The 16818-nt window shown below is 49.7% G+C and overlaps 1 protein-coding gene across 1 annotated transcript in view; it reads right to left on the reverse strand.

Annotated features, from left to right (window-relative positions):
* The window catches only part of DOK5 (docking protein 5), a 136132-nt gene that overhangs the window by 2906 nt on the left and 116408 nt on the right, over positions 1-16818 (reverse strand). Inside the window, exon 7 of the mRNA XM_079784020.1 lies at positions 5493-5613. Within this exon, the coding sequence (XP_079640146.1) occupies positions 5493-5613 (121 nt within the window). The remainder of the gene's footprint in view (positions 1-5492; positions 5614-16818) is intronic.

A 16818-nucleotide genomic window follows, 5' to 3' on the forward strand; every position in this document is an offset into this window, starting at 1 on the left:
TGTGGGCTAGCGCCCCTCTGCACCAGCCGCACTGCCTGCTTTCTGCTCTTTGAACCCCCCAGCTGGTTTCTGCCGCAGGGCCTTTGTACTTGCTGCTGTCGCTAGGGAGCCTGATTCTCCCTCACCCTCAGTACGGCTGCCTCTTCTCAGACGTCAGGTCTTGGGATAAATGTCACAGCCTCCTGTGACCACCTGGTCTAAAGTGGTCCCTTTAGCACCCCCCCCCCCCAAATCAACAGCTCCACTTCACTATTCTCTATTACAAACACCTTCTTTCCAAAGTGACATGTGTCAAATTTCAAATTAAATCTATTTAATTACTGGCAATGATCTTTTTTGGACTATAAGTTCTAGGAGGGTGGAAACATACCTATCTAGTAGCCCCAGCGTATCTCCACCACCTCGCTCAGTGCTTGGCAGGAAGTAGATGCTCAATAAACACTTACTGACTAAATGAATGAGTGAGTGAATGAATGGACAGGTGAAAACCACAACTATTTACTAAATTGGGCATCTTGGACGTGTTAGTAACCCTTCCAATTTTCAGGTTCTTCCCTACGAGTGGGAATAACATACTCTCGGGGGCTGTTTTAAGGATGAAATTAGATAATGTGTCTTAAATGCTTCATGCAACACAGTAGGTCTTCGAGAAAGGGCTGCTTTCATAAAGATACTCATGGAGGATGTCTTGTCTCCCTTGTACGGAGCCCTTCACTAGTGGTACGTTAATGTTTGTTTATGGAAAAAAGGCAAGAGGGGGCTTCACGCTCAATAAATTGGCACGCCTCTGCTGTAAACAAGGCTAAACAGATTCTTTACTGCAAGACATCGCAGAGCCTTGAAAATGCTGACCTGCATGCTGAATCCTGGGAAAGAGAATGGACACACAGCATGTCCCTCAACCTTATTGGGCATCCGTACTGCTAGGGGGGAGTGTGAAGATGACACGGAGCACAACTGGCAAAAGCGAGTCTGGGGTTACTTTGTGCAATGCGTTCCTAAAAGAATCTCCTGAATGCAGTTTCATGATACACCTCCTTGACATGTTGATTCGGTATATTCCGAAACATAGAGGAGAATTTCTACATGAACCCTGGAAAATGGGATGAGAGAGGGTGTGATAGTGGATTAAATACACCTTCCTGTGTGTGGCATGCATCAGAAACCGTAATAATAAAGTGACAATTCCCAGGTCAACCAGAAGGTGGCGCCGAAGGACTAGATTTAGGGAGGAAATGAAATATTTCTCAAATCAGATAAATTTCCCCCATAAGGGTTTGTATAATCTCCAAGATTACACCAGCCAGAGAAATTACAACTCACAAATACCAGCAAAACAAGAAGGAACTATGTGCCACGCAATTTTACCATGTGGCACACACAGAGCCATGATGTCATTAATTTTTTCTAATTTCTCTAATTCATGATGTCATTAATTTTTTCCAGGGGTTGAGGAAGGGAAGGAAGAAAGCAAATGGTATAGCTGGAAAATAGAGAAACTTATTCCACTTATTTTCCATGGAAATTACCACCCCTGATAACCAAGACAATTTTAGATAGTCTGTGAACAATCTATGTATTTTTTAATTTTAGAGAGAGAGGAAGAGAGATTTGTTGTTCCACTTATCTATGCATTCATTGGTTGATTCTTGTATGTGCCTTGACCCCATGTAACCTGCAACGATGGGGTATCAGGACAACACTCTAACCAACTGAGCTACGTGGCCAGGGCAATGAGCAATATTTTTATAAGGGAATGAGTTACTGGTAAATTGTGTCCCTTACAATGCAGGCCACATGTTGACACTGTCTCAACGAACACCGGCAACTAAAGGGCATTCCACAAGGAAAAATAAAAGGGTCAAATCTACACAGAACATACAGGTGAGGACTACCTCAGCAAACATGGGTACAAATTAATTAGCAGCATGAAACACATTTACGTGAATTCCTACAGCAGAAGTGTGTGACAACGGGTCATTGGATGAAAGAACCAATACAAAACCCACAGCAAAAACACACTTGTGAGGCAAGTCCAGCACTGTCCTCACGCACAGAAGCAACCCGAGATCAGAGGCAATGTCTGCTGGGCAGACAACACAGGAGAAAGGTAAGAATTCTAATAAAAAGCTGTATGTTCAGTGAAAGCGCCATCTGCAGCAAAAAACGCCGACAGTAAAAGTTTTAATTATCGTCTTCAAAACTAGGACATGATTATCTCCAGAGCCCTGCAGTTGTGCCCACAGAGCCTGACAAGCAGCGTCTCTGCAGGATCCCAGACACTTACTCTCCCCTCTCCCCACTGACTCCACCAGAAGCACAGCCACCCCTCTCTCCAAATGACTGGTTTGTAAGCGCTACCACTGTGTTCCTTCGAAACGTCTGTTCCCATGAACTTGAACCTGATTTTACATTAAGAGCTCATTACTTTTGAGTGATGGGTGAAAGGATAATAAAACATAAACCTAACTCGACAGGGATGACACCCAGATTTCACTGTGCCACGCTGGTTGGTTTGCGGCTTGTATCTTTGATAAAAACAATGCCAGGCCGAAACCGGTTTGGCTCGGTGGATAGAGCATGGGCCTCCGGGCTGAAGGTCCCAGGTTCGATTCCAGTCAGGGGCATGTACCTTGGTTGTGGGCACATCCCCAGTGGGAGGTGTGCAGGAGGCAGCTGATCGATGTTTCTCTCTCATCGATGTTTCTAACTCTCTATCCCTCTCCCTTCCTCTCTGTAAAAAATCAATAAAATATATTTTTTAAAAAATAAAATAAAAAAATGCCTGGAGCTCCTGGAAGAGCGTGCATTTCTCTCTTGGCCGTGACGGTTTGCATCTCGGCTCCGTTCCACAGGGGACGCCGCCACTTCTCTCGTCTTGGAATTCGTGGATTACAAGTCTTCGAGGGTCACCCCAGACCCATCCGCTATGCACGGGCCTCCCAACCACCATAGGCGGCTCTGTGCGTGCAGGCACGTTTGCAAATTGTGTTGTTGTTGTTGTTGTTAAAAAACTGTGACAGTGTGCTGCCAAACGGATGTATCCAGATGTGAACCCTGTCGGGGGTAGTCATAGATACTCTGGGCGCACATAAGCCATATGCTTACAGCACCTAAAACATCCTCCTTCAATTTAAAAAAGGTTTTAAAAATATTATTATACATTCAGAGCCCTGAGAAGACCCTTCGCCTGAAATGACTGCTCGGGAATGTGCACTTACGTTGGTGAAGGGCAGCTGGATTAGTCAGAGATCGGAAAGTGCTCTTCATACGGCATTTTCTGTCCAGATTGTCCCGAGGATTGCGGAACTCTGGGATACTGACTAATAAATTCAGAAACTGCAACTTATGGAAGTGCTCCCTCCCTCTCAGGGCATCTCTGCAGGCACGAAGTTCTAGGGTCGTGGTCAGCAAACTGCGGCTCGCGAGCCACATGCAGCTCTTTGGCCCCTTGAGTGTGGCTCTTCCACAAAATACCACGACCTGGGCGAGTCTATTTTGAAGAAGTGGCGTTAGAAGAAGTTTAACCCTTTGCACTCGCTTGCTTTTTTCTCGAGCTGCTACCGATGCTAACCGTGTCGAGACACACTCGACATCCGAGTGCAAAAGGTTAAGTTTAAAAAATTGGGCTCTCAAAAGAAATTTCAATCGTTGTACTGTTGATATTTGGCTCTGCTGACTAATGGGTTTGTTGACTAATGAGTTTGCCGACCACTGAGCTAGGGAAATGATTCATGCACGCTATATCTCAGGACGTAAGGCAATTCCTCAATTTCCTCTCTGACGCCTACATCACGCTGGTTCTCCACTTTCTTTTGCATTCCAGACACCTGGACTCTAAAAAGGTGTTTCCTTTCTGTAAAGATTGTGTAGGTACATGTAGAGAGTCAGGTTATACAACCATTCAATAGGTTTATGTGAGTATAAGTCCATATGCTTTATCTTATTGCACATTGGAAAAATAGAATTATTGTAACAGCTTAAAGACCATGAAATACACTTAAAATAGATGTATTTAAGTAGATGAGACTGAACAAAATGGAGTGAACAGTGTAAGTGGCACACACAGGACAAGGCTGTGATGATGTCATTCAGACACGGAAGCGTCTCTGAGGATGACACAGAACAGACGGCAGTTGTGACAACCCGACCTCGCCCGACTCTGCGCGATCCTAGCGGGTTCTGTCCATTGTTAGCCACGCAGCCGCTCGCTCACGCACACAGCACTCGGGTGTGTTTTGCGCACCTCCCAGGTACCGTGCTCTCTGCTAGTGACGGAGCCTAAAGCCATAGAGACTAAACCGTAACCGCCTCGGCGCCCTCCTCACATCACACACGGCTGCTCCGTGCCAGGCGACGGGAGAACAAGTGGTGATGGCGAAGGAAGGCCCGGCTCCCGTGCCCCGGGCACACTGCCTCCCGCAGGCGCTGGCCGCCAGCCCAGAGGCCGCAATTGCACACGGAGCGGACACTGGTAAGGGCGCTAAGGAGAGCCAGTGCCCTGTCCGCGCCTGAGTCACGTCACCAGATGCCGGCGCTGGTGATGATCAAGCCTGGGAGCCCTGGGGAGGGACCCGGAAGAGCTCCTGGGGAGGCATGGCCAGCGGGAGGGGCGGGGCGGCCGGTGACCAGGCCCGGGAGCGGGCCTTGGGGCTGAGCCCACTGTTGCCCGAGGTCACCGCTCATTGTCCAACTCAGGGGCTCCGCAGGAGGCGCCGTCTAGCGCGTGCCCTCTGGGTTCTGACCTCTTGCTCCCCATCAAAGTTCTCCTTCAGGGTCCCCCCAGGCCTCCCTATTCACAAATTACACATGCACAGCTGTTCTTACAGACCATCAACAAAGAGCTGCATCTGAGGGAGTGAGAAAACGCTGACGTGGGATTTCTAACAGCTCCTGTGGGGCCCTCCCGCACCTGGTTCGGAGACCCCGGCTTTGGAAGAGGGGCGTCTCAGGATCTGCTTAGAGGTGCAGCAGAGTCCGCACCCAGGACTCCGCCCTCCAGCAGGCTCCTAAGCTGAGGGCCACCTGGAGGCTTGTTAACACGGGAATGGTCCCCATCCTCACAGTCCCAGATTCCTCAGGTCTGGGGGGTGGGGGGTCCCAGAAATCTAAGCTTTCAGCAGGTTCCCCAGTAACGCGGGCACTGTCTGTGCTCCACCCACTGGACTGTTTCTGAGGCGTGGACCCCAGACCTGCCCAGACCGCCTGGGCACCTGATGATGTGCACTCTGCTCAGCCACAGCCTCCCGCTCAATCTCTGCCCTGTAAACAGCTTCCCCCAGACATCATGGCAGGGCTGTGCCTTGGGAGTGAGCCCTGATGGGCCCTGGCCGGGGAGGAAGGGGCTAACCATCCTGGCACCCAGCAGCAGTGAGCGGAGCGGAGCCCCCTCCGCAGGGCTGCCCGTGCTGGCACCCTCGCCACAGCGGTCCTCCCGCCCGCACAGTCTCCCTCCCGCACACAGGCTCCCACATACAGGCTCCCGCACTCACCCTGCAGGCGGTAGAGCTGGCCCGTGCTGTGCTGCCGGGTGATGTGCTGCCAGTAGGCGCTGCGGGGCAGGGGCACCATGGTGCTCAGCGAGGCGGCCCGCTCACTCATCTTCATCTGCAGCTGTCAAGGCAAGAACGGGGGTGTGTGTCAGCGACGTGGCTGAGAGGGACCTGACCGCCCGCGGGAACGCAGAGAGCTGACCTCCAGACCCCTGGAGGCGACTCACGTCTCCATCACTCAGCACCTGGTCAACGTGTACACTTGCACACACACTGGATCACACTGGATGCGTGGCCACTAGGCGCCAGCGGAAGGCAGATTTAGTCAATGAAAAGGGAGGCCTACATGTTGTGTCCCTGCACACCGCTGCGTCTAGAGAAACCCATCAATGCTCATTGACAAACCACCTGGGCTTGCTTAGCATTTGCCAGCACAGACCGGGGACAGGACCCGATGAGGATATTATTATTATTATTACTATTAATTGCAATACCCACTTGAAGATTTTTAAAAGAAAACACCCTGCTTATCACGAGGCATCAGCACAGTAGTTCCAGGTATAATATCTGTACTGCGAGGGAAGCCCTGGTCCCGGGTGCCAGAGGGAAGCCAGTCCCAGCAGTCTGGGGAAGGAAGGCCTACTCTTGCACAAATTTCAGGCATTGGGCCTCTGGTATATGTATGTATAAAAGGCTAAGTGACTGTCTGACTGTCCAACTGGCTGGTACCTATGATGCACACTGACCACCAGGGGGCAGACGCTCAACGCTGGAGCTGCTGAGCTGCGGTGACTTGGCAGCAGTGGTTCCCCGCTGAGGAACCTGGAACCAGAGAGGAGGGAGCCCAATTCCTCGCAGGGCCCAGTGATTCCACCTTCGGCCATGGGTTATGTTGCTCCTGGGGCACTGTCAGTCCTGAATCTGGTTTACTGCACACCTGCATTTCCGTTCCACACCCTGTATGACAGCAACATTGCAGAGTGCCTTCTCGCACTCCGGGACCCCTCAGGGGATGTTAGAGAGCTGATTTCAGCCCGATCCCCATCCCCATAGCCAGGCCAAGGGACCCCACCTGCCAGGGGGACCCTGCTCACTCCGCAGATGCCTTGCCTTTCGAGCCACGGCGCCACCCCAAGTGCATCACCCCAAGGAGGGACCGCGGGAGGTTGGCTCCAGGGCGTGTCCGGCCTGTCTCGCCCAGGCCTGCCCTGCCAGCCACCACCCAGAACTGCCGGCATTAGTCCCTGCACCGGAGCCAGCACCATGAGCTGGAAGACCCGAGCGTGAGCTTTCTTTTTCTCCCCTCCCCCCCCCCCCCCCGACTCTGCAGACACCCTTCGAGCTATGGTGCCACCCCAGGAATTTTAATTAATTTCTTTTCAATGTGCAGGAATCCATGCAATGGGCCACTAATAAAGAGGTAATATTTAATAGAATAAGAAATGTAATATAGGAAAAACACTTGGGAAAGAGCCACCACTGCGAATTACTCACGACCTGACCGCGGATGTGTGCGCAGCCCGGCGCTCTGGCTGTGTTTTCAGAAAGCTTGTTTAGGAGGAAGTGGCAACAACATCATGTTTCAGAGAGGCCCTTACGAGGCCTGGCGCTCTATTTCTTCTCAACCCTTTGAACAAACAGCTCATTTTATGAAAGGCGCGTTCTGTCTTTGGAGAAAAAAATGATGAAAAGTCTTATTTCATGCAAAAATGTCTGAGTTCTCAAGGGTGCGAAGCCTCAGGAAGTGATCTGGTGACACGCTGAAGAGGACAGTGTCCAGCCTCATTTTTCTTTATAGTTGCAAGTAACTTTGGTGCGGGATACCAACAGCTACCGAAGGGGGACATAAAGGGGGCTCGCGCAGGCCACTGGTGGGAGTAGAAATTAGCACTCCATTTGGAAGAAGTTAAAATTGGGCAACCTGGGGTACCTCCTCCATTTTTTTTAACCTGATACACTTTATATAGCTTGTTTTTCCTTTTAAGTAAATATATTGCTTTCACATTCAAAAGGAAAAGTAAAAATTACCCCAACCATAATATGTTTAAGTGAAGGTATTTTGCTATAATGTGATAGAAACATTCCTGGAAAAAAATTCCCGTTTTGAAAATTGTTGGGGAAATCGGGTTATGGGAAGATCATTCTAAACATATGCCCATTTATTACCAAAGTCACCGTCACTTCGGGAGGCAGCCGGAGGCTGGGAGGTCACAGGAACTACAGAAAATGCAGGAAAATATTTGGTTGAAAATGCTGGCTGAGAAGTCCAGGCTATAGAGACAGGAGGGACTCTACCCCAAAAGTGGGTGCTGGAGCCCGTGCAGCCACATGAAGGAAGGATTCCCCAGGCTACCTCCAGTCCCCAGCAGGCTGCGGGTGCTGGAGGGCACACCACTGTCCGCCGCTGCCGCTTCTAAGTGTCGGACAGTTCAGATGTGCACGGCCGGGGAGAGGAGGTGAGACATTCACAGGGAGCCACAGGGTGGTCCGCGGAAGGGAGTCAGTGTACGAGTTGGAGCAGTCGATGGAAACATGTAGGAATAAGACTGGTAGAATAATGGGGGGCTAACAGGCACACAACTCTAGACCCAGGAAGCAATGTTGTTGAATGCTTTGTTCACGCATGTGTTCTCAAGCTCCCAGAACCTGGTAGACAGAAAATGCTCAATAAATACTGAGGAAAAGAGTGAATTCAGCCAATGGTATGGGAGAGCTTCTCAAACAGCTTGCAAAAGCCAACTGGTCCATGTTTCAGGAATTTTGTGAGTGAAGCTGTTTAAATACAGCATCATTAAAGAATAAGTTATATAAACTTACAGTTAAATAAACATATGCATATGCATATACCCATGTGTATATACACACAAAACTCACTTCCTAGTTCACTCACTAGCCTATGCTCCTGAGGTTATGGTGTGGACCGTGGTCTCATGTGCTCTTCTGTCCCCATCGGGGTCTGTGGTCTCACACCCCAAAACTGTCATCACTTATGTCAACCACCTGGCCCTGCAGGCAATGAATTTGCGATTCTTCCTCTAACCCAGTGCTCCCACTTACAGAGACAAGGGAAGCAAGAGGGAAGATTCCGAATCCGCTGACTTAAGAGTTGGAACCTAAGTTTTAGGAATCCCTAGTTTGGGGCAAGCAACCAACATAGAAACAGACACTCGGCCGAGTCCCCTCAGCCTACAGCCTCCTCCTTCCCCAGGCTCCCTAACATCCTTCTGTGGCTCCCAGCACCCTCAGGCTCCCAGCCAAAGCTTCCTAGAATGGGGTCCTCCGATCCTGCTACCCCTCCAGTCTCATGGCCCAAAACACATCCGGGTCCAGCCAGCTCCTGCACCGTGGCACCCACTCTCACACCTCCGTGCTATTGAAAACGCTGCTCCCCAAGCCCGAGAGCCGTCCCCACTGGTCACCTGGCTACACCCCCTTCCCTTGGGGTCAGCTCAGGGAGCACCTCCCCTGGACGCTTTCCTGACATCTCTCCTCCTTTGGTGGCATCAGGCGCTCCTATCAGACCCCACAGAGACCTGTCCTTACTCTGACCACTGTCTTGTGATGGCGCTACACCAGCCTGCATCCTACTACAGGCCATGAGCTCCTCACAGGCGGGGACCATACCTCTATTCTGTGTGTCCCCAGCACCTACCGAGGGCCTCCAGAGGCTTAACAAATGGGGGATGGATGGATGGATGGATGGATGAGCAAATAGACCCAGCTTTGCCCAGGCAGCAGGGAATACTTTTCAGAAATAAATCCTAATGAGCCCGGCTCATGAGAAGCCCTGCGAGCCCAGGGCTAAATCCCTGCTGAAGCCTCAGGTGCAGGTTAAGCGCACGTGGCTGGCCCTGGCTTCACGGACGTGGGAATAAGGCTCTGCCTCGTTCTATTTTGCCATTCGAGTGCTGAGCAGCAGTGAGCCTTGGGGAGACCCCGCGCTGTGGGGTAGGGCAGTCCCCGGCAGGAGGGCAGCTCTGCATTTACCCATTCGATTAGCAGTGTCAATGCATCCACAGGGAGGAGAGACAAGGCTTCCTGCAAGTCTAATACTCAGACGGACCCCCAACCAGCGATGCACACAGGCCTCTTCCTAACAAGCCTACGTGGCTCCTGATCTGCCCAGTGGCCTAAATCAACGGAGCTAACTGATTGGGTTGGTTTTATTGATTGATTGATTGATTGATTGATTGATGAGAGAGAGAGACAGAGACACAGAGAAAGAGAGAGTTTGTTGTTCCACTTATTTATGCATTCATTGGTTGATTCTTGTTTGTGGCCTGACTAGGGATAGAACCCACAACCTCGGCATATCAGGAGGACACTCTAACCGACTGGGCTACCCGGCCAGAGCTGGCTGACTGGGTTTCGAAGGCACAAAGATCGCTGTGCTAGCAGGCAGGGAACGTGACCACAGGGTCGGAGACCCGCGTTCCTGTTTAGGTTTTTCTCCATGAGCTGTGACAGGGGACCCATCCGCCCTTCTTTGAGCCTCAAAGTCTCCTTTCTCACAGCACCTCCCTTCTAATGAGACAGATAATTAAACTAAGCAAATAAAAGTGATCAGATTAGCATAAATAAGAGTGCGGTCCTGATCCATGCTGCAGCACGTGTGAACCGAAAGCATGATGCTGAGTGAGGAAGCCACACACAAAAGGCCACATGTGTGTGATTCCATGTATAGAAATGTCCAAAGGGCAAATCCAGGGAGAGAGGCTAAATCAGAGGCTGCCTAAGGTGGGTAACGGCGAAAGGGAACGGTTTCTCTTTGGGGTGATGAAATGCTCTGGAATTGACGGCTGGGATGCTTTCATCACTCTGAATATAGGCCAATGCTCTAACCACTGAACACACCAGCCAGGGCGTAACATTTAAACTTGAGGGACAACTGACCAAAGCATGGTCCCCATCATTATCACCATCAACAATGCAGACAGAGCCTTTCTAAGATGTCCCAATCCACAGTGCGGGGAGTGCTGATCACCAATAAAAAATCCTAATGAGCATGTGCAGAGCTTCTGAGTGAGACAAGGAAAATAAGCGTGCGCCACCCGTCATGTGCCACGCACCGCTGGCTCCTGTCCTCCACATCTGGCCTGGCTGACGCTATGGGTCGGAGACAAGGGCTACAGAGCAGTGTGGAGTCCCAGCCGCAGCACCACGCCACATCGTCCTCTGGAATCCAACTGGTTCTGCGGCAGAGACTGTTTTTGGAAGCTGATCAGCACGACAGGATGTAATGGTTCGCCGCTGCAGTCAATCACGAGCACCATATGGCGCGTTCGCGATGTGGGTCTGGATCCATTCGGGAGCGAGCATCCATCATTGCAACACAGCAATGCCTCAAGACCTAATTCCATCCTCTGACTCCAACTTCCACAGGCTGCTCCTTCAACGTGACTCAAGGGGGGAGAGGGGGGTCTCTGCCACAGCGACTTTGCATATGCAAATCACATCGTCATTTCCCATCCACTCAACCTGCTGAACAAGCACACAGTCCATGCAGCGGTGGCCAACCAGTGGTCCGCAGACCCCTGGTGGCCCGTGAGGTCTGAAAGGTTGGCGACCGCTGGCTCAGGGTGGAGCTATGAGTCAAAGCTACACCCACGCCTGGATGTCTGCTCAACCTGGGAGACTTCCAAAGCTCACCCACGTCTGAGAGTCCTCTAAGAGAGTATATACAAACCAACCTACTCGCTCTGGGGTCTATGGGTAGGTAGAGTACAAAATGTGAGCAAGGGTGAGCCAGAAGGGACAATTCAGTCCACGAGAGAAGAAATCAAACTGAGCTCCAAAGAAACTAGTCTCTCGATGTCTCTGTCTCTCATTCTGCCCAGAACTCAGCTGTCTCATTCACACTGCCCTCCGGTTTCGTGGACAGTGTCCATTTGGCTTCCTGAGCTATGTCCTCATGGTCCGCCCACATATTCTCCTGGGAAAATAATATTTGAAAATATCCTCTACCTGTGCTTTCTGGACTCCGAGTCGGTGGTTCTTCAGCTTCAGCCAGCCTAGGAGTCACCTGGAGAGCCCCTGGCCCTGCTCTGGGGTGGGCCAGGAATTTGTATTCCTACAAAGTTTCCAGACGATTCCAATCTCACAGGTTCTGGGGCCACACTTTGAGAACCACTGTCCTATATCATTTATCTCCTTTGGACCCATCGTTCTGGGAATAAAGTTTCCCACTATGGTAAGAGCCCAAACTTGGCCAAAAATTGGGTTCAAGCCTGGAATCTGGCACTAATAACTGCAGGACTCTCGGCTGGTTATTTAACCTCCTCTACTCCTTAATATCTTGTAAGTAAAGAGAGAGAGAGAGAGAGAGAGAGAGAGAGAGAGAGAGAGAGAAACTAGTTCCTAATTGGCAACCAATTCCAAGAACGGATCTGAGTCATTGCGGAGGGGGGGGTGAGGGGGGGGTTCCATCAATGTTAGCAACATTTACAATGAGCCTATATCCATCAAAACACTGTCTTCACAAGAGCATCTGAGCGGGGTCCTCAAGGGAACATTCACATTTTCTTTTTAAACCTAAATATTTGAAATTGGACTGTGTTTCTGAATTGAGGGCAGAAGTTTTAAAAAGTTTACAGGCAAAACAAAAACAAAATATCCACACATCAAATCAAATAAACAAATGTGCTTAGAGACTATACAAGTCACGTGGTACCAGGTGGTATGCAATGTATTCAGTGAACAGGCATGAAGGAAGCTCTTCCTGGAGCAACTGTAGAAACAGAAGAAAATCCAAGAAACTGCAGGGCCCCCTGGGACAAACCCCCCACCCCCCGCTGGGGAGTTCACTTTCTTCAGGCGGCTCTCTCTTTGGATCTGGTAGCATTTTGCCTGGAGGGAGGGAGGTCCACATTTTTGTGGCATTTATTATCCATTTTTTAAGACATGTAATAAATTGTATTCCTTCTTTCTTAGTATTGATATATCTTTACTATGTTTAAGAAATGCAGAAAGGATGTAAGATAAATCTGAAATAAGCCCTATACCCATCACCTAGGACAGTGGTCAGCAAACTCATTAGTCAACAGAGCCAAATATCAACAGCACAACGATTGAAATTTCTTTTGAGAGCCAAATTTTTTAAACAAACTTCTTCTAACGCCACTTCTTCAAAATAGACTCGCCCAGGCCGTGGTATTTTGTGGAAGAGCCACACTCAAGGGGCCAAAGAGCCGCATGTGGCTCGTGAGCCACAGTTTGCCGACCATGGACCTAGGAAAAGCAAAGAGAACTTTTAACAGGTTAATATGCTAGTATTTCCTTCCAATCTTTTATAAAGATGTGCATACACAATGTGTATTTTATGCAAACTGCATGATAGTGTACACTCTCTAAGCCATACTCTGTGTCATTTGATACATGACGAACATGACATACCTAGTGTTCCTAAATACTGCCCTCTCCTCCCGCGTCACCTTCATGCCTGCATTGCAGGGCCGCCTTTGGCTGTGCCAGACTTCCCTCATTCATCTCCCTAGCCATTTGTAACTTAGCAAGTGAGATCATGGAATTAAATTCGGAACCAATTTCCTTCATCACATGTTTTTCCAGCCAGCTATGATTTTTATTCTGGGGCTCACTCTATCAACAACTATTCCAATAAAAAGTGTGTTTTTTTTAAGAATTGTTAAATTTTAATTAATTTACACATCAAATTGTGTTTTAGACTGACTCAAAAATTACTTTTAAATGCGACTGCATCAGACAAAGGGATGAGCTGGTAATTTCATTTTTGTTCTTAAAGTAACCTTCCCTTCACAGTACTCTGCATGTATACAGCACACTGATTTGTAGACAGTAAGAAGAAAGAGGTAGGTTAGGTCTGTGACGTGATAGAAAACAATTCACACACTGTAGTTCTCCGGGCCCTCCCCTGAGCCCCGACCTCGCGGTCTGCTCCAGGGGACACTAGAAAAGGCAAACCAGGGAGTCAAAGGAGACGAGAAAAGCGTTTTCAATGAAGCTTAAACCTCATTGAGAGCTCTAACCAAGAGAAGTACTCCAAATATCGCATGAGCAGTAAATGCGTTTTGAACCGAATCTTAAAATATTCAGTTTATTTACACAAAATCCAGACCCAACGTCTTCCTTAAAAGAAAACAGTAGCATAGACAATAGCTTCTAAGAAGATAGAAAATTAAGCGTGTGTTTATGGACCTCGCCATCTGACGAATCTATGCTTCGGAGGGTTATCAAACACCCTGGTAAAGTGCTAGCAAGTAGATCTCGTCGGTCGGGAGCTGGGAGTAATTTATGCCAGAACTACGCTCGCTGCACTTTGGGGTCCTTGCCGCTTGATGAAGCAGGCTCCCTCCATCCATACACCCCGCTCACAATGCTAACTGCTGCGCTCAGTGGCAGGAACCAATTCCGCGGCTCAGCCACGCTGCTGGCCTGGGCGGAGCTTTGTAACCATCCCGGGCAGCGCTGGGGTGAGGAGAGAGTCAGGCCCAAGTGCAGGAGCTCCGCAGGCAGCTCTGCGCCCGCCTGGGCCCCTGCTGGGCAGCGCGCCCTGCGTGTGAGAGGAGGAAGGACAGACGTCCTGAAAGGATGGCGTTTTCTCCCTGAGAGCTTCCCACGTCCCTGCCTCCCTAACCACAGGAACCCTGTACACACACCCTGCTGAACACGTGCACAGCCCGTCAGCGTCCCACAGAGCCAGCCGGGGCGGGATCCGGCCGCTCTGACACTGCTCTCGGCACCATGTGGTGCGGGGTGCTCGGTGGAAGTCCCGCTGTGACCTGTGTGCGCGAAAGGGCACCGAGGCACGGGGTCCCGGGCTGTGCTCTCCCCAGCCCTGCTCCCTTTCTCCCAGGGACCCAGGCGCCAGGCCTCAGTCACTTCAGAGCCATGGTTCTCAGAGTGCGGCCCCTGGACCAGGGACATCAGATTCGCTCGAGAGTTCATTAGACATGCAAATTCCAGTGCCCCACCCAGGCCTACTGGGACACTGGCGTGGGCCCAGCGACGATGGTGGAGACCCAAAGTCCCTGAGTGTCCCTGTCCCGTCCCCTCCCCCGCCACCCCGCCCAGCCCGCAAGCACTACACTCAGGCCCCGGGCGCCCTGTGTTCTCCCTCCGATTCGGTTCCCACTGAGTCCAAGTCCTGGGCTTTACGTGCCTGTCCTGACTCTTCACTTTAATTCTAAGCCATGGAGCCTCAGTTTCCCCCTCTATCAAACGGAACTAATAATACCGCCAATAAAATGCAAAGTATTATAGTATTTTGGAAGGCAGTGTAGCGACACTTATTTGAATTAAAAAAAAACAAAAACTTACCCTTTAATTCAGCAAGCCTACTCCTGAGTTCAGAAAATCCAGTTAAATAAAGTTTTTAGAAACTCAATTAAATAAACAGTATATAAAGGCACGTGTCTGTCTATTGCAGTATTGTTTATTAGTGGCAAAAAATTCCGATATTCCCATAGATAGGCTTAATAAACTAATGTTCCATTGAGACTCAGGAATATCACGCAGCTGTGAAAAAGAATGAAGAAGACCAAGGTTGGCAGACTTTTCTGTCAAGATAAGAAGTGGCTTCGCAGGCCGTACAGACTCTTTGGCCAACTAACCAACTCTTTTGTTCCACTGTGACAGTAGCCATAACAATATGTCAACGAGTGGGCGTGAGTGTGTTCCAGTAAAACTTTACTTAGAAAACACATGTGACCTTAACTATTTCCACTGGATATTGACTACTGAGTGAGAAAACCGGGGGTTAGTTTTTAATGTGTGTAAAACGATCAGACTTTTGTAAAACCAACAATGACCCCCAAATACCCATCATGTGTATATGTCCACATGTGTCTGTCTGTAGCTATGTGTATGGCATGTAGATACCTTTCTACACAGAGGAAAACCTGGGAAGATAAGTGTAAACTTCTTGATAAGATTTAGGAGTCGCTGAAAAGGGGAAATGAGGGGAAACACATGGGAACAAATAATGAAAAGAAAAATCGAGTATAATCATCACCGATATGGTCATACTTTTGCAGTCAGTTAAATTTTACATACATGCATCTATGTAAAAATAAATTACACAGAATACAAAACCCAATCCCTACCACCAAGGAGAGCTGTGAAAATTAAACGAAATAAAGCATGCAGACGCTCAGCACAGGCCAGATGGAGCTGCTAGCTCCAACTTTAATTATCCCTCAATTAGACTAAGCCTCCTAGCGCGGTTTTCTGCTCACAGGCTCCCTAACAGCCCTGCCTTCCCCTCCCCGTTTCAATGAATTCTGCCCTCGGGTCTTGGGCACATTTGTTCACCGATTCCATCCATTTGTGTGCTCTGGGCATCATCTCTAAGCCACACGCTGCGCTCGGGGCTGGAAACGTAGAAATGAATGAGACACAGCTCCCCTCGCTCCAGAACGAACAGTGGACGGCAGAGAGCTGGTCCACAGCCCGGCTTCGGTCGCGTTGCTACCTGCCTCCACGGAGGTGCTCCCTCCGACAAAAGGGCAGACCCTCTTCTCAGCAGAGTGCTCCTTCCCAGGGGTGCAGAAGACTCGCTGCACGTGCTCATGGACCTGGTGCCTGGTGATTCCTGGCACAGAGTAGGCCCTTTATAAAAAGCAGTTGAACGGCCCAAGCTGGTTTGGCTCAGTGGATAGAGCATCGGCCTGTGGACTGAAGGATCTCGGGTTTGATTCTGGTCAAGGGCATATGCCCGGGTTGTGGGCTTGATCCCTGGAAGGGGGCATGCAGGAGGCAGCTAATCAATGATTCTCTCTCATCATTGATGTTTCTATCTCTCTCCCTCTCCCTTCCTCTCTGAAATAAATAAAAATATATTTAAAAAAACAAAAAGCAGTCGAATGACTGAATCCCTGATGGATGGGTTGAGTGACTTGACTGAATAAGTGAATCATGAAGTGACTGAGAACCCTCTATCACTTCAAGTCCATGATGATGACAGCTCAGGTGACTTGCTGTCAGTAGGTGCCAGGCACTGTGTTGAGATATGACTTGTTTTATGCCACCTGACATAGCATGTGCCGATATAACCCCCTGTACAGAGGGGAGACAAATACCAAGGGTGGCAAGGGTGGTGAGGAGATTTGCCCAAGGACACTGGGCTGGTAACGATGCCCAGGCAGGGCCGAAGGCCAGGCGCTTCCTCCAGGCCTTGAAGTTCACGTCACAACCCTGTGTGCTTCTCAGAGGAAGTACTGAGTGTACTATGAAGACCTCAAAGGATGAGCTTGTGTCCTGGTCATAATGATAAAACACCCGAACTTTATCTCCAAAGCTTAGAGAAAAGGCAGCTGGCCAAATGTCTGGGCTGTAAGGAGACAGGAACCCT

Source organism: Cnephaeus nilssonii (genome assembly GCF_951640355.1).
Source record: "Cnephaeus nilssonii genome assembly, chromosome: 11".
NCBI lineage: Eukaryota > Metazoa > Chordata > Mammalia > Chiroptera > Vespertilionidae > Cnephaeus > Cnephaeus nilssonii.